At 36.5% G+C, this 24,193-nt stretch overlaps 10 protein-coding genes across 10 annotated transcripts; 6 read left to right on the forward strand and 4 right to left on the reverse strand. All coding sequences in view use genetic code 12, as the record gives it.

The window, feature by feature from the left end:
• Positions 1–803: 803 nt before the first annotated feature.
• MCM2 (MCM DNA helicase complex subunit) lies at positions 804–3,512 on the forward strand (the record flags this gene model as incomplete). The annotated part of the gene is made up of 1 exon (XM_049322333.1): positions 804–3,512. One exon carries the CDS (start codon positions 804–806, stop codon positions 3,510–3,512), a length of 2,709 nt encoding a protein of 902 aa, XP_049181757.1.
• Positions 3,513–3,801: 289 nt separating this feature from the next.
• Positions 3,802–4,824, forward strand: PPH3 (phosphoprotein phosphatase PP4 catalytic subunit; the record flags this gene model as incomplete). The annotated part of the gene is made up of 2 exons (XM_049322334.1): positions 3,802–3,818; positions 3,897–4,824. The coding sequence occupies 2 exons, from the start codon at positions 3,802–3,804 to the stop codon at positions 4,822–4,824; spliced, it is 945 nt and encodes a 314-aa protein (XP_049181758.1).
• Positions 4,825–6,992: 2,168 nt separating this feature from the next.
• KRE1 (Kre1p) lies at positions 6,993–7,451 on the forward strand (the record flags this gene model as incomplete). The annotated part of the gene is made up of 1 exon (XM_049322335.1): positions 6,993–7,451. One exon carries the CDS (start codon positions 6,993–6,995, stop codon positions 7,449–7,451), a length of 459 nt encoding a protein of 152 aa, XP_049181759.1.
• Positions 7,452–9,143: 1,692 nt separating this feature from the next.
• Positions 9,144–9,899, forward strand: KGF56_001234 (uncharacterized protein; the record flags this gene model as incomplete). Its single annotated transcript, XM_049322336.1, has 1 exon — positions 9,144–9,899. The coding sequence occupies one exon, from the start codon at positions 9,144–9,146 to the stop codon at positions 9,897–9,899; it is 756 nt and encodes a 251-aa protein (XP_049181760.1).
• Positions 9,900–11,188: 1,289 nt separating this feature from the next.
• Positions 11,189–12,004, reverse strand: KGF56_001235 (S-adenosylmethionine-dependent methyltransferase; the record flags this gene model as incomplete). Its single annotated transcript, XM_049322337.1, has 1 exon — positions 11,189–12,004. The coding sequence occupies one exon, from the start codon at positions 12,002–12,004 to the stop codon at positions 11,189–11,191; it is 816 nt and encodes a 271-aa protein (XP_049181761.1).
• Positions 12,005–12,611: 607 nt separating this feature from the next.
• On the forward strand, positions 12,612–13,931 carry PRP42 (mRNA splicing protein; the record flags this gene model as incomplete). The annotated part of the gene is made up of 1 exon (XM_049322338.1): positions 12,612–13,931. One exon carries the CDS (start codon positions 12,612–12,614, stop codon positions 13,929–13,931), a length of 1,320 nt encoding a protein of 439 aa, XP_049181762.1.
• Positions 13,932–13,957: 26 nt separating this feature from the next.
• Positions 13,958–15,703, reverse strand: KGF56_001237 (uncharacterized protein; the record flags this gene model as incomplete). The annotated part of the gene is made up of 1 exon (XM_049322339.1): positions 13,958–15,703. The coding sequence occupies one exon, from the start codon at positions 15,701–15,703 to the stop codon at positions 13,958–13,960; it is 1,746 nt and encodes a 581-aa protein (XP_049181763.1).
• Positions 15,704–16,757: 1,054 nt separating this feature from the next.
• Positions 16,758–17,309, reverse strand: KGF56_001238 (riboflavin kinase; the record flags this gene model as incomplete). Its single annotated transcript, XM_049322340.1, has 1 exon — positions 16,758–17,309. One exon carries the CDS (start codon positions 17,307–17,309, stop codon positions 16,758–16,760), a length of 552 nt encoding a protein of 183 aa, XP_049181764.1.
• Positions 17,310–17,796: 487 nt separating this feature from the next.
• TAL1 (sedoheptulose-7-phosphate:D-glyceraldehyde-3-phosphate transaldolase) lies at positions 17,797–18,765 on the reverse strand (the record flags this gene model as incomplete). Its single annotated transcript, XM_049322341.1, has 1 exon — positions 17,797–18,765. One exon carries the CDS (start codon positions 18,763–18,765, stop codon positions 17,797–17,799), a length of 969 nt encoding a protein of 322 aa, XP_049181765.1.
• Positions 18,766–21,275: 2,510 nt separating this feature from the next.
• Positions 21,276–23,417, forward strand: KGF56_001240 (uncharacterized protein; the record flags this gene model as incomplete). The annotated part of the gene is made up of 1 exon (XM_049322343.1): positions 21,276–23,417. The coding sequence occupies one exon, from the start codon at positions 21,276–21,278 to the stop codon at positions 23,415–23,417; it is 2,142 nt and encodes a 713-aa protein (XP_049181766.1).
• Between the last annotated feature and the right edge of the window lie 776 nt (positions 23,418–24,193).

Here is a 24,193-nt window from a genome sequence, read left to right on the forward strand (position 1 = left end):
CATTATTTGTTATACGCATGGGTTTAAGGTAATTTGTGTGAGGTGCTCAATGTGGTTAGAGTGAGGTGCTCAATGTGATATACTCAATGTGGTTAGAGGTGCTTAATAGACTCGAACATTATTGTCGATTAATATAGAAATGCATGTTAGGTGAAAATTTTGAAAAATGTATATTTTTTTTTTTAACACTGATAGAATAAAACGATGAAACCAAAAATAATGTAGTGATTTTCGACAAAATGAAATAACAAAGGTAAAAAAGATTGCCTAGCGCGTTAACATCAACCACTAATAGTAGTATCTACAATCCGTTTCTAAAAAGGACGTAACTGCCTTTTTCTCCCCCATTTTATCCATAACCACTTTGTCCTAACCACTCCACCTATTCTATACAGTTTAATTTGCTAATAAATTTCTGTATCTCATTTGTAGTCGTGGTAGTATGCTCTACTATCGAGCAGAGAGAGATAGTGTCGATAGTGTCGGTGGCAGCTAGTGTGCTCCACTATCTCGCTCTGCTCAATAGTGTCGATAGAGCGTTGTTGTAAAAACCGTTGACGTGCTGTCAATTTATCCCGATTGGGAAATCAAATTGACGCCGCGACAATCTTTGTCTCTGTTTCCTTTTTCGGTAAATTAATGAGACGCGTCTCGATCTGAAAAAAAAAAATAAAAAATAAAAAAAATAAAATAAAATAAGAAAAGAAAGATCCCTTGAGATAACTTTTAGCAATTTGTTTGATCTTTTCCTTTTCAATTTACACTTTTCTTCACTTGTCAACAAGGACACCTTCTTTCTGAAAATGTCCACTCCATCAAGGCATACGAGGAAAAGACAGAATGACGATGAATCGGAAGAAAATGCTGTCAATACAAGGTCTTCACCGCCATCGCACCATCATCATCACCATCATAATCAACCGTCATCGCCGCTTGCGTCGTCACCACAAATGTTACCATCGTCTCCGGCAATTCCATTTGACACCGCTTTGAATGATGAGGATGTTATAGACGAGGAAATTCAAAATGATGTAGCAGATCTCAATCCTTCAGATGAGGAGGATGGTGATGATTTAATGGAGGATCTCGAGAGAGATTATCGAGCAAATCCAGAACAGGACCATTATGATTTAGGAGATGGCAATATCGATGACACGGGGGATTTTGATGAAATGGATTTGGCAACGAGAAGAAGAATTGACGAGCAATTAAATAAGAGAGACGCCATTTTAAATAATGCTAATAGATCTAGAAGAGGTGTATTTTTGGACGATGATAACGACGATGCTGAAGAAGGAGACGCGATGGATCAGTATGGTTTACCAATCCAAAGAAGAAGAAGAAGACAGCAGTTTGATGAAGAGGATCAGGATAATATGTTGGATGAAATGGAAATTGATCCATTTAATGAAGAGTTATCGTTGCAAAGTTTAACAGATATGAAAGCACCTAGTATAACAGAGTGGATTCTTCAACCAGCAGTGAGCAGATCTATCGCTAGAGAGTTGAAATCTTTCTTTTTGGAATATACCGATTCCAATGGTGATTCCGTTTATGGTAACAAAATGAGAACTTTGGGAGAAGTCAATGCGGAATCGTTAGAAGTTAGCTACAAAGATTTGGCAGACTCAAAGGCCATTTTGGCGTTGTTTTTAGCAACTAGTCCCCAGGAGATGTTGAAAATATTTGATATTGTTGCCATGGAAGCTGTTGAATTGCACTATCCAAATTATTCTCAAATCCATCAGGAAATTCATGTGAGGATCATTGAGTATCCAAACCTGTTAAACTTGCGTGATTTAAGAGAAAGCAATATGAACCAGTTGGTTAAAGTTTCAGGTGTTGTTACTAGAAGAACCGGTGTTTTCCCACAATTGAAGTATGTCAAATTCGATTGCTTGAAATGTGGAGTTGTTTTAGGTCCCTTTATTCAAGATGCGAATGCGGAAATGAAGATATCCTTTTGCACCAACTGTCAAAGTAAGGGTCCGTTCAAGATGAATTCTGAAAAAACCTTGTACAGAAACTATCAAAGAATAACCTTACAAGAGGCTCCAGGAACTGTGCCTGCTGGTAGGCTACCCAGACACAGAGAGGTGATTTTGTTGTCAGATTTGGTTGATGTTGCTAAGCCGGGTGAAGAAGTTGAAGTTACCGGAATATACAAAAATAACTATGATGGCAATTTGAATGCCAAGAATGGGTTCCCCGTTTTTGCAACAATTCTTGAAGCTAATTCAATTAAAAGGAAAGAAAGTAGTGGGTTTATGGGGGGAAATAATTTGGTAAATATATGGACTGAGGAAGAAGAACGTGAGTTTAGGAAATTGGCTCGTGAAAGAGGTATAATTGATAAGATCATTTCGTCAATAGCGCCATCTATTTATGGACATAAAGATATTAAGACTGCCGTGGCATGCTCTCTTTTTGGTGGTGTTCCTAAGGATGTAAACGGCAAACTATCAATTAGAGGTGATATCAATGTTCTCTTATTGGGTGATCCCGGTACTGCCAAGTCGCAAATTTTGAAATATGTTGAAAAAACAGCAAGTCGAGCGGTGCTTGCAACTGGTCAAGGTGCCTCTGCTGTTGGTCTCACTGCATCTGTGAGAAAAGACCCTATAACAAGAGAATGGACCTTGGAAGGTGGTGCATTAGTCTTGGCTGACAGAGGTACTTGTATGATTGATGAATTTGATAAAATGAACGATCAAGATCGTACATCTATCCATGAAGCAATGGAACAACAAACTATATCAGTATCCAAAGCAGGTATTGTTACCACATTGCAAGCAAGATGCGCTATAATTGCAGCAGCTAACCCTACTGGAGGGAGATACAATTCCACGTTGCCATTATCCCAAAACGTTAACTTAACTGAACCGATCTTGTCAAGATTTGACATTTTATGTGTTGTGAGGGATTTGGTAAACCCTGAATCTGACGAGAGATTAGCAAGTTTTGTTGTTGATTCCCATATGAGATCTCATCCGGCCAATTCAGAGGATGTCATAAGCGATGACGACGATGATGTAGTAGGAGCAGGAGGAGGAAGAGGTGAAGGAGGTGAAGGAGGTGAAGGAGAAGTACTGCTTGAAAAAGCCAACCGAACAAGATCAGAGAAATTGAAAAAATTAAAGATTCAAAAGGAGCTGGAAATATCGCCTATACCTCAGGATTTACTTGTCAAATATATCCAATATGCTCGGGTTAAGGCTCAACCGAAGCTACATCAAATGGATATGGATAAAGTTGCTAGAGTATATGCAGATTTGAGAAAAGAAAGCTTATCCACCGGTTCGTTCCCAATTACAGTACGTCATTTGGAAAGTATATTGAGAATTGCCGAATCTTTTGCCAAAATGAGGTTGAGTGATTTTGTTAGTCAAAACGATTTGAATCGGGCCATCAAAGTGAGTATTGATAGCTTTGTTGGTACGCAAAAGATTACAGTCAAGAAACAATTGCAAGCTAAATTTCAAAAATACACTTTACCTACAAGAGCGAGGTAACCCCTTATCCACTTCATGGAGAATATATAGAGATATGTGTGTATATATACATTATCTTTCTTCCTCTTCTTTACTTTACTTCTTTATAGCTTTATGTATTTTATTAATATACCTTCATCAACTCCATCAGAAATGACACCATAGACGTTATAGAACTTGATAAGGCACGCGCGCGCGCGTGCGGCGTACGGGATGAAAAAGAATCCAAAAGAAAAATAAGTTTAAGAAATTGGGATGGAAAAACACGTTGACGGGTTCAGTTTCAGTTCTCCAATATTGCATTAAGAAAATGCTACATTTAGATGAGTATGTGACATTTGTTGTTACTGTTGGAAGTTTCCATTGAAATACTAACATTTGGCCTCCTTTTTCCCTTTATTGAAGAACGATAGAAAACATCAAACAGTGCAAGCACATTCCAGAATCTGACGTTGAGGAAATATGTACGCGAATAATAGATATTTTAATAGAGGAAGGAAATATTCAGCATATTCAAACCCCCGTCACGATATGTGGAGATATTCATGGCCAGCTACATGATCTCATTACATTATTCAAAATAGGTGGGTCATTACCTGAGACGCAGTACTTATTCCTTGGAGATTTTGTTGATCGAGGATTTAATTCGTTAGAGTCTTTTCTACTTTTGATGAGTTATAAACTACGATTTCCTGATAAAATATATTTGATTAGAGGCAATCACGAGAGCCGACAAATTACTACAGTGTATGGTTTTTACGATGAGTGTATGAGAAAATACGGGTCGGTTAATGTATGGAGATACTGCTGTGAAGTTTTTGATTATCTTAGTATTGGAGCAATAGTAGGCGGTGGCGGAGGTGGCGGAAATGGCGGTTTTAGTGGTGTTTTTTGTATTCATGGGGGGTTGAGTCCTGAAATCGATACGGTTGAGCAAATTCGAATAATGGATAGAAAGCAAGAAGTACCACATGAAGGTGGAATGTGTGATCTACTATGGTCCGACCCAGAAGACGTATCTAGTTGGAGCATATCACCTCGAGGAGCTGGCTTCCTCTTTGGTGAAAACGAAGTTGACAAATTCCTCCATCGAAACAATTTCAGTCTTATTGCTCGAGCCCATCAATTGGTGATGGAAGGTTATAGGGAGATGTTTTCCAGTAAATTAGTTACTGTATGGTCTGCTCCCAATTATTGTTATCGATGTGGCAACGTTGCTAGTGTATTGACTATAGACGATTCCCTAAGAAGAGATTACAAAGTCTTTGAAGCATCTACACATGATGTTAGTTCAATACCAGCAAAAAAACCCGCTATTGATTATTTTATATAGATTTGAAGATGAAGAAGTATTCGGGGCTCAAAAGCTACTTGAAGCTTTTTCAATCTTTTGTGTAATTTCACGATTGCATCCTTACAATTGGCGAGTAACTATCTAAAATCTTTTTTTTTTGTCTCTTCGACACTATTGAGCAGCACTGACTAGCTGCCACTTGATTATACAAACCAAAGGGTTTGTATAATCACTACCAAAATTTTAAACAATGTCGAAAAAGAAAACAGTTATTTGTGACTGAAAAGAAAACAGTTAGCGGTTATGATTTAGAAGTAGAGCTGTTATCCAAACTTTAAGCGACACCTATACCGCGCTACAGGAAACCTTTGTTACAATTTTTTTTTTATTTTCGGACCTCTAGCGCGCTGGCGCGTCATTTTTGAAGAAGAAAAATAACAAATTTGAACTCGCCTACTACGGTTGTATAATTATAATCTGTATAAAAAGGGTTAGTTAACTATGATGTCATTTTCAAAGGAGATAGACCTGGTTTACTTAGTAATCAAGTTACAAAGGGCTTGCAATAAGGGATTTGCTCTATTTTTGTCAAACCCTGAATCACATTAATCTATAGAAAGTGTTGGTTTATAAAGAGGTAAAACATGATCAGTAATTGTATTAGATGAGTTTTGGTAATTACTAAGCATGTGGCTTTGCTAATTGGCAAAAAATAAGAATTCAGCACCAAAAGCTTTAGAATCAATTTATGTAAATTGAGCTGTGTCAACGATGTTCTTTTTAATCGGCTTTTTCCTTTCAATCTCCGGTACAAAGTTGTAAGTTTTTTTTTGAAAACCATGAGTATTGTTACATTGCTCAATAATCCATAAAAATATTTCACCAGGTACTTTTTTTTTTTTTTTTTTTTTTTTTTTGGCATTTTTCTCTTTAGTGGTGATATTCTTTTGGTTTTTGGTTTTTCTTCTTTTAGTCTNTTTTTTCTTGAAAACCATGAGTATTTTTACTTTGCTCAAAAATCCATAAAAATATTTCCCCAGGTTTTTTTTTTTTTTTTTTTTTTTCTCTTTTGGCGTAGAGGATTGTCATTTTTAACTTCGGAACAATTTTGAAACTATGCCTTATTAGCTGGTTTTACATATAATAATATTCGAAAATCTAGGTGCTAAAAACCATATTCTGCTTTTGCTGAATCATATTTCCGTTATTTATATGTTGATAGAGAAGGAAAAACCAAAAGGATCATTTTCTTTCCCTGTGGTTCCTCTATCAAATTCAAATTTAAACTTTTGATCTGACGTGGTATAATGTTAACCTTGTTTACCAGATTAACTCACATCAATCGCAAAAGCTAAGCCTGTTTATTCTTGTTTTTTTTTTTTTACTCAAGCAAGCAGTGGCTTGTGTACTGTTTTGCTAATAATATCTCTACAATATATTTTTATGTCAATATATTATATGTTTTTCGTGATAACCACTGTATATAAATAATGCATCCTTAGCGATTCTATATTTGGTAGCGTCTTGCTTTTACTTTTCAACAAGTTGCACAAAACTTTTGTTCAATACTTGCCAAATTTCGTTTTTGTTTCTTTTGTGCATTCAGTAAATTGGTTCTCTTGTGTAAACAGTAAACGAGTTGAGTTACTTTGATTGCATCTCAACTCAATATAAGCAAAAAAAAGAAAAAGCAGAGCAAATTTATTGACACCTATTATGAAAATAGAGTTTCAAATTTTCAATCGAGGACGAAGAAATTGAAAAATGTGACCAAAGGGGCTTATTGATGGGCTCTTGGCTAATCCCTGATTCCTATGGAAACATCTATAATAATTTCTCATTTATAGTTGAATCTGCAATCTTCTATACTCTTGTATCTTGCCACAACCCTCTTTCTTTCCTCCTCCTCCTCCCCCCCCCCTTTCGTATTTTTCTGCTTTGCTTTGTCGCCAGGTCATTTTTGAGTTTTTAGTGATTGTATCACACTTTGGTTTTCTTTCCTGTTTTTTTTTTTTTTCTTTTTTTTACTTCTATTTTTGCATTTGCAGCATATTCGAGTTTACAAGGATATCGTTACAGTTTGCTTATCTTCTTAATCCACTGGGAGTATAAAAACAGAGCCAACTCACGTTTTGAGTACTACGCAGTTGAACAACCCCCAAAAGACATATACAAAATACAAAGCACATCATTACCATTTGAAACACATGAATTTGCAGCTACTACTTTCGTTTTTATATCTATTTACTATAGCATTAACTGCAACCACTACCACCACCACCTCCTCCTCCTCATCCACCTCCTCGTCATCCTCATCCTCCTCAGAAAGTCCAACATTGGTATGGGTCACAGGAACAAATTCATTAGGAGTAACTCAAACCACTCAATCTCCATTCTACCAAAAATTTCGCACAGCGTTTGTTGATCCTCAGGGATCGATACAATCAGGATCAATAGGGCTAGGGAATCTGGAAACTTTATTACAAGGGTTCAAAACTTATGATATGACTACAATATCTCAAGCAAATGGAGCTCCCTCAAGAAGCAGCTTTATTTTCTTTCATGGGCATGGTAATACCAATTATTTGGGCTTACAAACTAAAGGCGCTACCTTGATTTTTGTGTGTTGTATGGTGTCGTTCATTTCAGCACTTTTCTTTATATAATTCAAACCATAGCATTTCATTTAGACTTTCAAAGCATTTTTCCACTTTAATTCAACCATTTGTGTTGACACGTTTCATTTTTGTACCAATCCTTTTGCATTCATGATAGCCACGACCATTCACCTGCCTGTTACCATCCGCACCCCCCCCTCCCCCTCCCCCTGTCCGCTTCACTATCCCCTCCCCTGTTACGGCCTTTTCCTTTTCTATGGCGACTACTCCCGTGGCTTGGTTGCCATAGCATTAACAAGGACAAAGGACAAAGGACAAAAACAATAAAATGTGTTTATCGAGTCAGTTTCAGCAATATTCTCATTTGGCTTGGCAAAACCGAAAATCCAGAGAAAAGGTGAAATGAAAAAAAAAAACCAAAAACTACTAACCATTATGTAGCCTCCTACACCCTGTTGCTCCATGAATGGTTTACTAAACACTTGGCCTATTGACACATTCTCTTTATTAATTATACAGCACAATACTGGTGAAAAAAAAAGGATCTGGTAAACAAAAGCTTAGTCATCACTCACCATCACTGGTGCGCCTATATTTGATTAATTTTATTATCGGTATATACATTCATAATGATATAATTGTATCCTTTTGTGTTACTATGCATATTTCAGCGCTACCGTTTATTTTGCATCTACTGAAGGTCCCTGTTATGAATTGGTAGCACTTGGTGCAGATTTGGAAAAAACCTCAAGATTAAAAAGAAGTTTAGCCAATAGCATTAATTTAAAACTTTTTGTAGATTTGTTCAATAGCTTTTAGTGCTTTTTATTTCATGTGCTTATGATCTCTGCGACTATCTTTATAAGTTCCAGTATAAATACTGGCAATTAAATATAGTTGGAAGTGCCTGACAACTAATTTCTTCTCTTGTGGATTAGGGTATTTCTACGTTGAAGTCGCGTTTTGATTTCGGTTTTACTTTTTTCCGAGCCTTGAAGTCATTGAATAAGCTACAATGCTTTCAAGTACTTTTACGCACTTTTGTATTTCAAGCATTTTAACGCACTATTGTATTTCAAGATTTGAAAACAAAGAAAATTAGCTTTGACATACAATGTAAAGCAAACACACCTCTTTTTCCTCCCAAAACCTTCAATTGCCGACTACCAACCATCGAAAAGGACTACATTATCATATAGCTACGTTTATTGTTATTTTCGTATATCATATCTCAGATCTATATATGTTCGTAACAAGATTTGTGTATATACATATGTATGTATGATGTTGTGGAACCAAATCTGTATGTATTGGTAGTTCATTATATTAATAGAAGGGGAGACTTATTTACCGACTTTTCAATTTCTTAACTCCCCCCCCCCCCTCTCCACTCCATTGCGGTTTTTTTCCACAAATACGTGTCTCTTGGTCCAGAGTGTCATTACTTGATCATCATTGGCCATTTACTTATCGCGTAGAGCTGTCCCTTGACTTTGTAATGAGCACTTGAGTTTTCACATAGTTTATGGAAAAAAAAAGATTGTCACCTGAGATAGCGTTTAATTAGACAAGCACGCGCCCCTCAATGTTTATTTTTGAAGAATAAAGATAAATGATAACGATAAAAGAAACAATTCGATTATCATAGATGTGCTTTACTTTTACATAGATGTGCTTTGCTTTCAATTTGTAAAAGTAACACCATTCTCTAAAAGCAAGGAATAACGAAATTATTTGACAATGACGACACGGCATGAAACTGATGCGGTATCTAGATCGATGAGCCCTCTATCAAGTCTAGAAAATGAGGAGGCATTTACAGGCAATCCACTGACTACACAATCAAATGAGGAGGCATTTACAGGCAACCCATTGACTACACAATCAAATGAGGAGGCATTTACAGGCAGCCCATTAACTACACAATCAAATGAGGAGGCATTTACAGGCAATCCACTGACCACACAATCAAATGAGCCATTGGCTTCAATAGGGAATTCCATAGAGTCTCCCGAGCCAACCCCCAGTGCTGATAAACCTAAAGCGCGAGTTTCATTTAATGTGCTCGACTATAAATCAGTCAAATTAGAAAACAAAGGCTCTGTAGCTAGAGATCATCTAGCTAACGAAAGAACGTTTTTAGCATGGCTACGCACATCACTATCGTTCATTACCTTAGGTATAGGAGTAACTCAATTATTCCGATTAGACAAGAAGGATGCGAAAATACATACAAGTAATAACATCATTGCATTATTAGATCTAGGAAAAACTCATGATGAATTAATCAAATATGGGAAACCATTGGGTGTTTTATTCATATTATTGGGAATATTTAGTTTACTAGTTGGATTTCACAGATATTTTCTAGTTCAAAAATATCTTACTGAAAATTATTATCCTGTTGCTAGATTAGGTATTTTAATCTTGATCTTTTTGGTATTTGCTATAGTCTTGATTACATTGGTTTTGGTTTTGAAGAGTTCTCTAGTTTAGAAGATAGAGGATAGAGTAAATTATAGAACAATCTTTTGGTGTGAAAACTGTCAACCGCTCTTTATTACTCCAAACCCATGCCATGTATCCATTCACTCATTTGAAAGAGGAGAAAAAAAAAAAGTATGGCTCTCATTAGGGTATTCCCCTATCTATTTTTTTGCACGTGTTGTCGTTTTTTTTTTCTTCCAATGTTCCTCCTCCCAACTATTTTCCAGGTGACTGAGAAAACAAAGTCAACGAATATGCTCACTTTATTCATTTACTATTTTACAATTTACACGCCCCATCTGAAAAAGCTGACGCATTCCTCTCGCTCTCTGTAGTATAGGTGAAAAAAAAAATCTTTTGGTTATAGAAAGCAATAGGTTTACAAAAGAGCACCACATATAGGTTTAGATAATATCAAGATGGTATGTTGGATACTTATGATAGATTGCGGGTCAAGCATATTCCCGGTGTATTCACTATCAAACAGGGCGAGATAGTGGAGCAACACTAGCTGGCACCGACACTGACTATGGTAACTTTATGTCGAATAAAGTTGGGGCAATCAAGTGTTGGTGAAGAAAAGGAGAGCTTAAAAATGTACAAGTTACAAGGTGTTGCTCCACTATCTCGCTTTGCTCAATAGTGTAGGGAACAATTCTTTTTTTGACCTCACATTTGGAATCTAAATTACTAACTAATGTCATAGGGAAAAGTACACGGTTCATTAGCTCGTGCTGGTAAAGTCAAGTCACAAACTCCAAAAGTTGAAAAACAAGAGAAACCAAAGAAACCTCAAGGTAGAGCATACATGAGATTACTATACACAAGAAGATTCGTCAACGTTACCTTGACTAACGGTAAGAGAAAGATGAATGCACAATCCGCTTAAGCGAGTCATTAAGTTTTTATTGCCATTTACACTTCAACCTTTTTTCCCCGACCTAGCCATCAACTAGCAATGTGTCATCTATGTATAACTAGAAAACCTTCAACTTTGCCGTTTTCGACTGTTGTTTGCAAATGAAATCTTGAAGTTTTGCAGTATATACAATTTATCTTTTTGTACAATTTTCAATATACAATTGAGTTATAAACAAGTGACAAAAGGAGAAAGAGAGAGAAAAGGTGAAAGAGTAGGAGTAGGAGTAGATTGTGGAAAATGATCCACAATCGAGCAGAGCGAGATAGTGGAGCAACATTTAGTAGACACCATCGAGTATACACTAGCCTGTTACAATACTATCGAGCAACACTAGCCTGTTACAACACTATCTCGCCCTGCTCGATAGTGTTTGTTTTCACCAATTTGGTATCAAAAAATATGAATATACTCTAGATCTAATCTCTGCCGTTTTTTCATCTTCTTCAAACATCGGCGTCATATTAATCATACCAATCATTTCTGCTTTAAACTGATATTCTTTACAAGTTTCAAAAAATGCCAAATCTTGATTTAGTAGATGAGCACGATGGGGACTAAAAACAACTAAACATTTCCCATTCAGTTTTAGGCATTGTCGACAGGTGGATAGTAATTTATGATGTTCAGTATGGTTGAATACCAAATCTGACAAGATTATCAAGTCGAATTTCTTATCATCTGTCAATTCCAAATTAGCTTCATTTTTGTTATCATCATCATCATCATCATCATCTTTGTCATTGTAAATCAATTCATTTATCGAGTTACCCCAAATGTATCCCTTCACTTTATACTTGCTTATTTCGGTCTTTTGCGATAATTGGTCAAAGTTGTGTTTGATGTGATTGACAAGATCTGCATCGGGATAATCTGTAGCAACAACCTCTTTAGCTTTATTCACGGCACAAACTAATGATGGTAATGCTGCGGCAGCACCTAACTCCAAGACTCGTTTATCCTTCACCAATTTTTCTGAATTCTTATCTAGATAGTCTGCTGTGAATATACCAGCATTCCACAACAAATGGCCCCATAATGGCGATTTCCCGACTAGTTTCATGGTGATTTCTTGAGGTTGAACATTGGCGAGCTTACGTTTATATGTAGCGAAATGCGATTCGGGCGGTGGGGGAAGAAACCCATTTGGCTCTTCAAATAAGAAATCTTCAAGAAGAACCTCCTCGTCAGACATATTAGAGGCAAGTAAAGAAAGAGAAACTGTCTTTTAAGCAAGGATGGGATGTTAAGGGAAGGTGAGTTCAAAGTAATATTTTTTTTTTTTTCAACTTTAAAGAAGGAAACTGGACAAAAAATTTGATGGCATTCCAAATTGAAGAAGCCACATTCAAGTTATGAGAATACAATATATTCTACTTCGCCTCGGTAGAGTTGTTCAGTCGTCGACAAACCCCTCCCATTCTCCCCCGCTCTCCCCTCCAAATCCCCTTAGGAAGAGCCTCAAGGACTCAAAATCTAAACCCATCTTCATCTGATGCTCATCGCATTCCTTTTTTTGTTTAGTTTTTCAGTCACGTGACGAGTGCGAAGGTGAAAAATAAAAGAAAGGAATGCGATGAGCATATAAGGAATTCATATCTAGATTCAAGTAACTTTATGGTATATTAGGGATTGATTATCTTCCCCCTTAATTGTCTAGCAGCGTCTTTGGCCTTCCAATTGTCTAGCAGCGTCTTTGGCCTTCCAATTGTCTAACAGTGTCTTTAGCCTTCCAATAGTCTAGCAGCGTCCTTGATTTTCACATTCAGGCAAGATACACATCTATATATGTATATGGAAGTATGTTGCAACAGCGAAAATGGACCGATATATCGACGGAGTTAATAAAAGATCCAGACAATTTTGAATTATGGCAAAGACTAATTGAATCAGCAGAATATAATGATAAGCAAGGAATTACCAAGTCAACTCCACAGTTTCAACTAGATATTCTTCGTGTTTCGTATGACAAGTTTTTGAACAAGTACCCATTCCTATACAAATATTGGGTAAGACTAGCTGAATGGGAGTTTAAGTTGTGTGGTTGTGAGAAGGCTATAAAAGTGTATAAAAATGCGTTTCAGCATTTACGCTTTTGTATTGAATTATGGTATTCGTATTTGCAATTTCGGGTGAATACTATCAGTAACAATATTGACCAAGTGTTGGGCTTGTTTGAAGAGGCAAGGAGGTTGATTGGGACTCATTTTTACTCGTATGAGTTTTACAATTTGTATTTAACATTTCTTGAAAATTATGCTACTGAAGAGAATCAGTTTATGAGGAAATATTACATATTATTGAGAATCATCATCGAGATACCACTTTATCATTACGAGTTTTTCTATAAAAAGTATTTTAAAATTATTCAACAAATTGCTGATCCCAAGGAATTGACCAAGGAGATAGGATATATCGTACCAGAGAAGGATCTGCTCAAGGATCGTAAGAAATTGCTGGCCCAGTTGAAGAAAACGTTTATTGATGCATATATCACCACTCAATTCAAAGTGTATGAATTATATCAGTTTGAAAGAAAAATTCATAAGCATTATTGTGATGTAGCACTTATACCTAGACAAGAATTAGATTCATGGGAAGAATATTTTGATTTTTTGGAATTGAAGAATTACCCACGCAGTTATATTGAAATGAATTTACACAGGTACCTATACATTACAGCAAACTATCCTCAGTCATGGATCAAAGCTGCAGATTTTTACATATATCACGAGTTATACAATCTGACTAGGCAGGTGTTAATCCGAGGCTGGAAATATTTAGGTGATTATAAGATTCTAATCAAGTTGATTGATTTGGAGATTTTCCTAAAACAGTTTCATCGTGCAAGAGACTTGATATTGAACTATTTGAAATACAGCATCACTATCCCAATACCGGTATATGAAAAACTACTAAATATAGAGTATATTTTCCACCAAGATGTAGACCATTTGTTAGCCCTGTTGAAAGAAATTATTTTGGAAACTCAAAATGACTGGTTCTTTACTGTTTTAACAAATTATACTATAGATAGGCAAAAAAAAATAAAGTTTCTAAAAGAAATGAAAGAATTTTCCGGGAGAGAATTTTATGAAAAGGCTTTGAAAGCATTGAGTTAATGAAAAAGGGTGCAAGGAACCTTACCTTACTCCAAATATAAATTAATAAAAGTTATAACCAAGTACCAACAAATTAAACAAATGCCCAATTTTCGATCCAATCTCCATTTGTTCCAGGGCAAATAAATTAGAATAAAAGAAATTGTAAATATTAGTGCTGCAGTGTCCAATATCACGCTTGGTTTCAAATCGAATTTAATGGAGTGTTTTTTGCTGTTTTGTAGCACCACGAAACCATTAAATCCAACACCTAGTAATATTATCAACAAAGGTGTTCCCAAACACGAATTGATACCCAATATTGGATTGATCTTTGTAGCAAGTGTTACATTGGTAATGACATCATTAATTGAGTTGCTTACGGCAAATACCAACATTCCTAACAAATATTCGGAAATGTTCCATATTATACCTATATTCTTCAACATTTGTAAAATGTAGACGGAAATATTGGAGATTACTATTAAACTAGTAATAATTCCAAGTATTGATGTAATAACAAGTTTGATGTCATGACCTATACTTTTTACTATCAACATTGTTGGGGAAAAGATAAGGAGTAGTGGCATTACATAAACCACTGGGAATTTGAAAAACTGATAATTGATTAATAGTGGCACCTCAAAAAAATACCAAGCACGTATTATTCTGTTATACCTTATCTTCAATTTCCAATGAGAATCTTCATTTTCAATACATTTATGAAATGGAATCAAAAAAATCAAAATGAAATCAATGCAATTACATACTGTTTGAAATATATGAGTAAGCATTATTTTGATGCGGATTTGTTGTAAATGCCTTGATGCTGGTGCTGGTGCTGGTGCTGGTGCTGCTACTGGTGCTGCTGCTGCTGTTGGTGGTGATGATGATGATGACTTCATTTTTGCTACATAATGAATCAGCAAATAACTTTCTCTTTCCGAATCTCTATCCCCCTTTGGTGATGTAGCAGGGAGAGGAGATGGACACCTTGTAGAGACTGGAGACAATCGAGGTGAGGCTGATCTGGAACGAGTTTCTATTGAACCAAACTCACCGCCAGTTTCTTCATTTGATATTATACTCAATGCATCTTCTATATTATATGGTTGTTCGATTAGATGCTGATGCTCATCATGACCAATTACCAACTCTTCGTCATAATCTTTTAATCTTTCTTTATCAAATATACTAAGGAAAGCAATGTACGCTACGTACACCATACTCATTGTGATACACTCCAACAGGGTAATCTTACCATCCGACAAAATGTAGGAAAAAAGTATAAGAACTATAAGTATCCAAGAAAGATCAATAATTAGCAATTTTGGATATTCTATTGTAAAGTTCTCGATCAATATACTAATCAATCCAATTATAACGGTAAAAATAATGAGCAAACTCCCCATTAATTGACCAATTACTAGATTTGAGCTGCCCGATCTCAATACCACAAAATAGTTGATTATATCGGGAAATGAATTGGTCAAGGGGATCAATATAAAGCTTAGTATTTGATTACTGAGTCCAAACTTGGTAGTTAGTTCATTCAAGTTTCTGAAAAGGTAGTTTGATACCAATATGCTCAAAGCGAGTAGTATCAAACACAATGCAAGCAAAGCAATGGACGAGATGAAAATCAACGAAACAAGATTGTGATACCGACAATAGTAGATCTGGGATATCTTGAAATAAGAAACATCGCAATGCGACTCAATGTAGTTGCAAATATCCTTACCAGCAAACACTGAGTGTGGCAAAACACACTGACTCGAGGGGTCAAGCGACATCACTGGAACAAAGCTGATAATAAATAGTAACCCAAAAACTAGCATCTTGAACTCTCTCTCTCTCTCTTTTAAACTCTTTCAAACCCTCTTGAACCTTTCAAATTTTCCATCCCTAAGCGGGAAAAAAAGCAAAATAAATATAGCAGCAACAACTAAGCGGAACGTACCTCTCTCCTTATTCAGACCAAGAAGAATTGTTTCATTTTCATATTCTATCTTGCTGAAATTTCCATTATTGCCTTGATGAAAGAAAAAAAGAAATAGGTGCAAAATCTTTTTTCCCCTTCCTGTAATTGCTATCATTCATTTTTTTCCCTTGCCTTATCGCACCGGAAAAAGATTGGCTAGCCTCGCAATTTCATTTATTTGTCGTACGAATTTGGTACAAGCGGACCAATATTAAGGCGAGGGCGGTTTTGAGGGAACAAGCGCGCTGACTCAAAATCGTGCGATTTTGAGACACTATCGAGCGACACTATCGAGCGAAGCGAGATAGTGGAGCACATTAGATGCCACCACTAGCTGCCACCACTAGCTGCCACCGACAACACTTTGTAGCTTGTTATAAGATGTAGTTATTTCTAGCCATCCTCTCCTTCCCCATACGAAATGATGAGTACAACCTTTTATTAGTGAGCGGATATGTGCTGTATTATTCTATAAACTATCTATACAGTGACTAGGCAAGAAGAAACTAGGCAAGAGACTAGGCGAGCAAAGCGAGTCTAGTCTCTTCTCTCTTCTCTCTCTAAACTAGCCTCTTCTTTCTTCTCTCTTCTCTCTCTAAACTAGCCTCTTCTTTCTTCTCTCTTCTCTCTTCTCTCTCTAAACTAGCCTCTTCTTTCTTCTCTCTTCTCTCTCTAAACTAGCCTCTTCTTTCTCCTCTCTTCTCTCTTTCAACTAGCCTCTTCTTTCTTCTCTCTTCTCTCTTTCGACTAGCCTCTTCTTTCTTCTCTCTTCTCTCTTTCAACTAGTCTCTTCTCTCTTTCTCTTCTCTCTTTGCTCCCCTAGTATCTTCTTCCTTCTCTCTTTCGACTAGACTCGCTTTGCTCGTCTAGTCTAGTCTCTTCTCATATTCTGCATACTCTTTCCTTTCGAGTATCTTTTTAGCAATCTGAATATCCAACTGTATATCCTCAATTAAAGCCTCTTTTGTTGTATAATTCAATTCGGGTCTGATATACCCCAACACTATATATTCAACCTTGGCGCCATAAAAATCGCCGCTTTTGAAATTTTGAATAATATGAATCTCAGCTGCTTTTTCCCTATTATGATAAAACGGGTTCCATCCAATCGACATCACCATGGGGAAAACTTTAAGCTCTTCAATTTGTAAATTGTTGCCGTGGTTGAAAATTATCGGTTTCCCATCTGGCCTGCTATGTGTTGAATCACACAGTTTGCTTTTATCTGGATGGACCTTGCACCAACCGTAATATATCCCCGTAGGGAGATTGTTTAGTTCGGTATTTACCGGGATATTTGCAGTTGGAATACCTAATTCCGATGAACCTCGACCAAATCCAGAAATGATCGATGCTGAGTTATGGATCGGATAGGGGGAGGTTGGGGCTTCAGGTACCACCGTTTCTGGCCGGGTCATGGGTAAATTGATACAAAAAAGAAAAGAAAAGAAAAGAAAAGAAAAGAAACCGTCAACGGGTAATGTGCAGCCAAAGGATCGGATGAAAAGAGTGTAATTCACAACTGTGGTTTTTTCCAATAATGATTTGAAATAAATTGTTGAAAAACTTTGGTTACACAATATTATAACATGCATTAAAATCGCACTCGGCATCTCAACCTTTTTATTGTTCCCCCGAAAAATGTCTATAGTGAGAGAATATTAATGAAAGATTTCGATAGAAAACCTTTCTTCCTAGCAAGTAGGATACTTTTGTTGTTTCTTTTTTTTCATTTTCGAAAATACTCTATATAAGATGGTGGAGCAACACTCAGTAGCTTGTTACAATACTCAGTGGCTTGTTACAACACTCTAGCTTGTTACAACACTCAGTAGCTTGTTACAACACTCTAGCTTGTTACAACACTATCTCGCTCTGCTCGATAGTGTCATTAGTCAGTGTTCTTTATTCAAATCTTTTCTCCAAAGTGGATAATAAAGTAACTGTATCTTTACCAAAGTTTCTAATACCTTCGGCTAATTTTTCGGTAGCCATAGCATCTTCATTCAAGCCCAATCTGAAACCAGCTTCATCGTTAATGAATGAAACTTTAGTTATATCTTGTTGACTAGCACTCTCTGGACTCAATTGTCTTGTAATCTTAGTAGTCGAGTTGGCCAACTCGTTTAATAATTTTGGTGAAATAGTCAAGAAATCACAACCGGCCAAAGCTTCAATTTCGCCAACGTTTCTAAAAGAAGCACCCATAACAATGGTCTTGTAACCAAACTTTTTGTAGTAGTTGTAAATGTTTTTAACTGATTTAACACCAGGGTCAGTTTCTGAAGTGTAGGTTTCACCAGTAGAGTTCTTGTACCAGTCCATGATTCTTCCAACAAATGGAGAAATCAATGTTACTTTAGCTTCAGCACATGCGACAGCTTGTTCAAATGAGAATAACAAAGTCAAATTACAGTGGATTCCGTGTTTCTCTTCCAATTCCTTAGCTGCTTGAATACCTTCCCAAGTGGAAGCAATCTTGATCAAGATTCTCTCCTTATCAATACCTTCTTTCTTGTACAAATCAATCAATTCCAATGCCTTTTTGATTGTAGCAGTCTTGTCAAAGGATAATCTTGCATCGACTTCAGTAGAAACTCTACCAGGGACGATTTTCAAAATCTCCTTACCAAACTCAATCAATAACCTGTCCAAAGCAATCAATGCTTTTTCCTTTGGTGAAGATCCTTTGTCTTGGGCATATTCAATAGCAACGTCGATCAATGGAGCATATTCTGGATTCTTGGAAGCAGCCAAGATCAATGATGGGTTTGTTGTAGCATCAGTGACATCGTGAAAGGCTTTCAATGCATTGAGATCACCTGAGTCCACTGTCAATGTGGTGAATTGTTTTAATTGTTCTAATGAGGACATAACTATAAGTGGCGAGGCGAGGCGATGTGATAGGGTTGTGCTTTGCTGTGTTTATTAGCAATTCACTAGCAAAAGAAGAAACGTGGAAAAATCGGAAATAGTTGAAAATGGAAAAAAAAAAGAAGGAATCATTTATAGCAAAGAAAAGAGAGGAAAAACCCTAATTTATATAAGCTTAAAGAAGAAAAAGATTAATTGTTTTAATTTGGGTCAGGTTACGATGTGTTTTGAGTCAATAGGGGTTGAGAGTAAAGTGCATGTTGACCATTTGATTATTAATAATTAAACAAAAACTATAGCTTCTAGTAACTATCTTGGTGACTATCTTAGTTTTTCTATCCTGGTGTATTTATTAGAAAAGATATTTACAGTAGTTTTGGACTTTTAATGGGCCCATTGACCAATGGCTTCCCCCCATTTCCCCGCCATCTTGGGTTCCCATCGTTGTTCAATTTCTTTCTAATAGTTGATACATTGAGTTGCGTTAAATTTGTCATTCAAAAGCGATGCACTTGAATCACTAATGTACAAGGTAGTGTAATTTTTTACTAATGAATAGTGAAAAATTAATAATGCATTCCGTTTCTTCCACCCCCTGATAACTATCGAGCGAAGCGAAATAGTGCAGCAGCACTTTGTAGTAACACTGAATGACACTGGTAGTAGTAACACTGACTAGCTACCAGTTTCTTCCACACCCCCTGATGTCTTTGTCAAAAAAGGGGCAATCTTTATTACTTATTAGATTTTTAAATTTCAACCGTTTATACCCTTTGTTTAAAATGCAGTATACTGCTAAAAGACTTGATAAAGATATTGTGAAAAGTGTCACGTGACAACTATTGAGTAGAGGGAGATAGTGGAGCATTGAATAACGACAAACGACACTATCGACAAACGACACTATCGACAAACGACAAACGACACTATCAACAAACGACACTAACAGCAGACGACACTAACAACAAACGACACTATCAACAAACGACACTAACAACAGACGACACTAACAACAGACGACACTACGAGCAAAGCGAGATAGTGGAGCACACTAGCGACAGACGACAAACGACACTATTTAGCAAAGCGACATAGTGGAGCATTGAATAACGACACTATCGAGCAAACGACATTATCGAGCAGAGCAATATAGTGTCGGTAGATAGTGTCGGCAGCTAGTGCGCTCCTCTATCTCGCTCTGGTCGATAGTGTCGTTATTCAGTGCTCCACAATTTCGCTCTGCTCGATAGTGTTGGTTATATTGTTATCACGTGACTTGTATGTGGCAGCTAGTGTGCTCCACTATCGAGCGAAGCGAGATAATGTCGTTAGTGTCGGTGACGGCTAATGTGCTCCACTATCTCGCTTTGCTCGATAGTGTCGGTAGATAGTATTGGTTATAGTGTTATCACGTGACTTGTATGTGGTAGCTAGTCAGTGTCGATAGTGTCAGTGAAAGCTAATGTGCTCCACTATCTCGCTTCGCTCGATAGTGTTGTTAGTGACAGTGAAAGCTAATGTGATCCACTATCTCGCTTCGCTCGATAGTGTTGTTAGTGTCGGTGGCGGCTAATGTGCTCCATTATCTCGCTTCGCTCGATAGTGCTGATAGTGCCAAGTGAAATTTTTTGCTGTCTAAGCTTTGTTGCATTGACAATAATTGAATTTACACATGTAAATAGAAAAATACTTGAATAGTAAGCACAAGCTCAAGATGATGTAACATAAAGTAATATCTTCCATAAGGCCTAACCTTGTTTACAGCTGGACCCATTCAAGCAAATAAGCAAACATAAGCAACCCTAAGCAACCCTAAGCAAACATTACAAGCAAATCTATTCAAATCTATTCAAATCTAGAGGCAAATCTATTTCAGATTAATCTTAGATGTAAATTGTCCCTATAAATTGTCTATATTGTGCCTATATTGTCTCTATAAGTTATCTCCACCTAAACAAGTCGTGTACTTTCCCGATTCCTACAAGTATGATTCTTTTTTCTCCTCGCTCTTGTCTATGTTACGATGGCCAAGATGAGATATATTATTTATCACAAGCAAAGTCGTATTACTACATTTGTTTACAGCGATTGTTTGTTGCATAGTTAATAGACCTCAGGTTCAATTTTTACACATAGTGCCTTGTCTCGTTTGTTTATTTTTTCGCCCAATAAACTTTTAATTGAAAAATTCCAATCTCTGTTAAACAAACTGACAATAGTACTGAGCTGGGTAACTTCCCCCTTCCCCCTTCCCCCTCCCCCCCCCCATGAGTCTAATATTAAGGAGGGGGAGAGGGAAAAAAGAAAAAAGAAACAAAAAAGAAATTAGTAAATGGCATTTCATCTTCTTATCTATAGATTGCAAGTCATTGTCTCAAATCTGACCCTCTCTTTGTTGAATTTCATCTTCTCTTCTTCTCTTCTCTTCTTCTCTTCTTCTCTTCTTCTCTTTTCTTCTCTTCATTCTTGCTTTTTTCTTTTTTGGCGCTTTTGTTTATTGCTGGTTTATCATGGTGGTTAGGTCATTGCTTTACGGTGTACTTAATAGGATCCCCATAGTAAATAAGCTCAGCAATAATAGTACACATACAGAAAACTCTCCAAATCGGTCTCCACAATCAAGAAGAAAAAGTCGTCGTGCTGGTAGAAAAGGCAAGCAAGGCTATTCCACTCCTCGACAACAAGCTTCTAATAACAGCTGTAGCAGCTGTAGCAACTGTAGTAGCAGTAGCAATAGCATCACTAGCAGCTGTAGCAGCTGTTGTAGCAGTTCCGAATTTGAGGACAACGGGGAGATTAGGCCCATCCAAATAACGGAACAATATCAAAGTCCAAGGGATAAGTTACATTCAAGAATTATAGATAATAGAGCTAGATCTGCAAGTTTGTCACCAATACCCACATTAAATCCATCGGAAATGTCCTCAACTACAAGTTTCACTGCATCTCCTAGAAAGAAGACTGCCGAAGAATTGGATTCTGAAATTGTGCTTGGTACACCTCATAGGAGGAATTTGAGTGCAAGGAATTTGAGTGTTGTTGATAAAAGCAATATCAGGCCAGTATCGCTAAGACTAAGCAAAAAGAATAATAATAATAACAACAACAACAACAACAACAATAAGCTCAACCATAAATGTTCATTTTCTTCCATTGCTGAATCAAAAGAGGAAGAAATTGCAAACACCAGAGTTGACCAATACCTCAATGAACAAAACGATAAATTTAACCAACTAATTTCCAAAAATATAGATGTTGTATTGAACCCTGAACAAATTCAAGCACAGCAGACCCAAGAGTCGTTAGCTGAACTAGCAAATAGTACAAAACCAAACCGAGTACTACTCAAAATGGCATATGATAATAAAGGGGCAATTGCTTCAAGTTTATTTCGATTTGGAAAACAGACTTTGAGTTCAAAGCTACCTCATATACCTTATTTCAATGATAAAACAAAACAAGAGGATCAACCTCCATCCCCGTCTTCTTCTCCTTCTTTTCCATTTCCATTTCCATCCCAATCTCAGTCCCAATCCCAATCCCAATCCCAATCTCAATCTCCGTCGAGGTCTCAGCTTCAGTCTCAATCCAGATCTCAATTCCAACAGACTGCTGCCAAAGATGTAGAAATAGAAGCTGATACCGACGTTGAAAGCGATTACACTTTATCCACAACGAAACAAAGTGGTTTGGGAAGCCCCATGAATTTATTTAAACAGAATAATCAAGTAATTGAGTATGATCCATTGGCAATCACCATGACGAGCGAGCAAAACAAAATAGATCAACGAGATTTTGATCAGTTAATGACAAATCTAGATGATGAAGTCAAGATCGATATTTTCTTAGATTCCTTGGATACAGAGACTAAACTCAATTTGTACCATCTGTTGCGTAAAGATTTACAAGTTTTTGAGTATGAGAATGCTTCCACGCTGAGTGTGAAGAACATTTATTACAATAAAGATATATCGACCATGGACAAGATTCAAATATTCATAATAATATCTGTTAAATTGTTGATAACTGGTATCAAGCTATTCATACCAATCACCAAGTATCTTGTTCATAAATTTCTGAAGAATGAGCTATTCATATTTAATGCCAAAAATACTAATAAGTTTATTGATTTCATACTTCGGTTTATGAACTATTTGGACACTAAGCTCAATTCAAATGAAGAATTTATAGATCGAGTAGCACAACATGATTATGTTAAAGCAGAAGAGAATTTTGAAGATTTGTATCAAGATCTCACAAATAAAACAAAAGATTACTTTAGACCTAGTGCCATAAAGGATAGGTTTTTAGCCAAGGATGATTATGTTAAAAGAGGAATGTACGACTATTTAGTTGGAAATTTTGCAAGTGGTTCCTCAAAGGAAAGGAATTACCATGAGAATCCACAATATGCCATGTACTATAATGCTGGTAAGTTGGATAATAACAGTAGAAGGAATGATAACGTGAGAAGATCAAATTTCGGTGGTGTTTCAGCGGGTAGTAGCAGAGGTGGCATAAAAAGAAGCTCTACAGCCACCTCATTTTCATCGATGAATGGAGGAGTTGATGGTAATAGTAATGATGAAAATATTTCATTCATGGAAGTTGCCGATCGATTCATCGAGGAGTTGGAAAATGGTGTGTGTTAGAAAAAAAACAAAAAAATACAACAATTTAACAAAAGGATCCATGATTCAAAAAGAAATCGATAAACGATGGTACAAGGGGGTAAAAATATATGCCATCCTGGAGTTATCATCTTGATTTATTTTTTTTTCTTATTTTTACAATATGTTAATTCACGTTTGTAAAAGAGTTTGAGATTTTCGCATAAAAAGTATAAATGGTATCCATACAATGGTTTTTTAGCTTTCATCGAGATATTGATTTATTGGATTGAATGCTTTTTCTTTTGTAGAGGAGCAATTTTAATAAACGGAAGCTTTTGGGTCTCACATGAAACGTATTTCGACACAAATTGCTGCGAAAAAAGAAAACGAAAATATATTGTGTTGCCAAACGTTTAGTTTGTTTTTTCCTTTATTTTTTGCAACTTTATGTTTGGAAACATAGAACTGATGTATAAAGAATAGATCAAGGTATAGATATAATCTATCTACACACACTCTCACCCATTTTCTCCGCTTGCTATTTTTTTCTTCTACTAGCATCCCTGTTGCTTTCATTAGTGTATCATATCCACCATCTCTTATTTCACATAGTCCATTTTCACAAATTCCTCTTTCATATCATCTCCTTCTCTACTTACACAACTTATCCTGGTAACTTGACTCAATGGACTGTGGACTATGGACTATGTGCTACACTATCGAGCAAAGCGAGATAGTGTCGTAATCTCCAACACATACTGCTCACAAGTAAGAAGGTGAGAGTGGTTGGGTTAGGTTATTGGATTAGATGGTGG

The sequence above is a fragment of the Candida oxycetoniae genome (assembly GCF_023343755.2).
Source record: "Candida oxycetoniae strain CBS 10844 chromosome Unknown scaffold3, whole genome shotgun sequence".
NCBI classification, from domain to species: Eukaryota; Fungi; Ascomycota; class Pichiomycetes; order Serinales; family Debaryomycetaceae; genus Lodderomyces; species Lodderomyces oxycetoniae.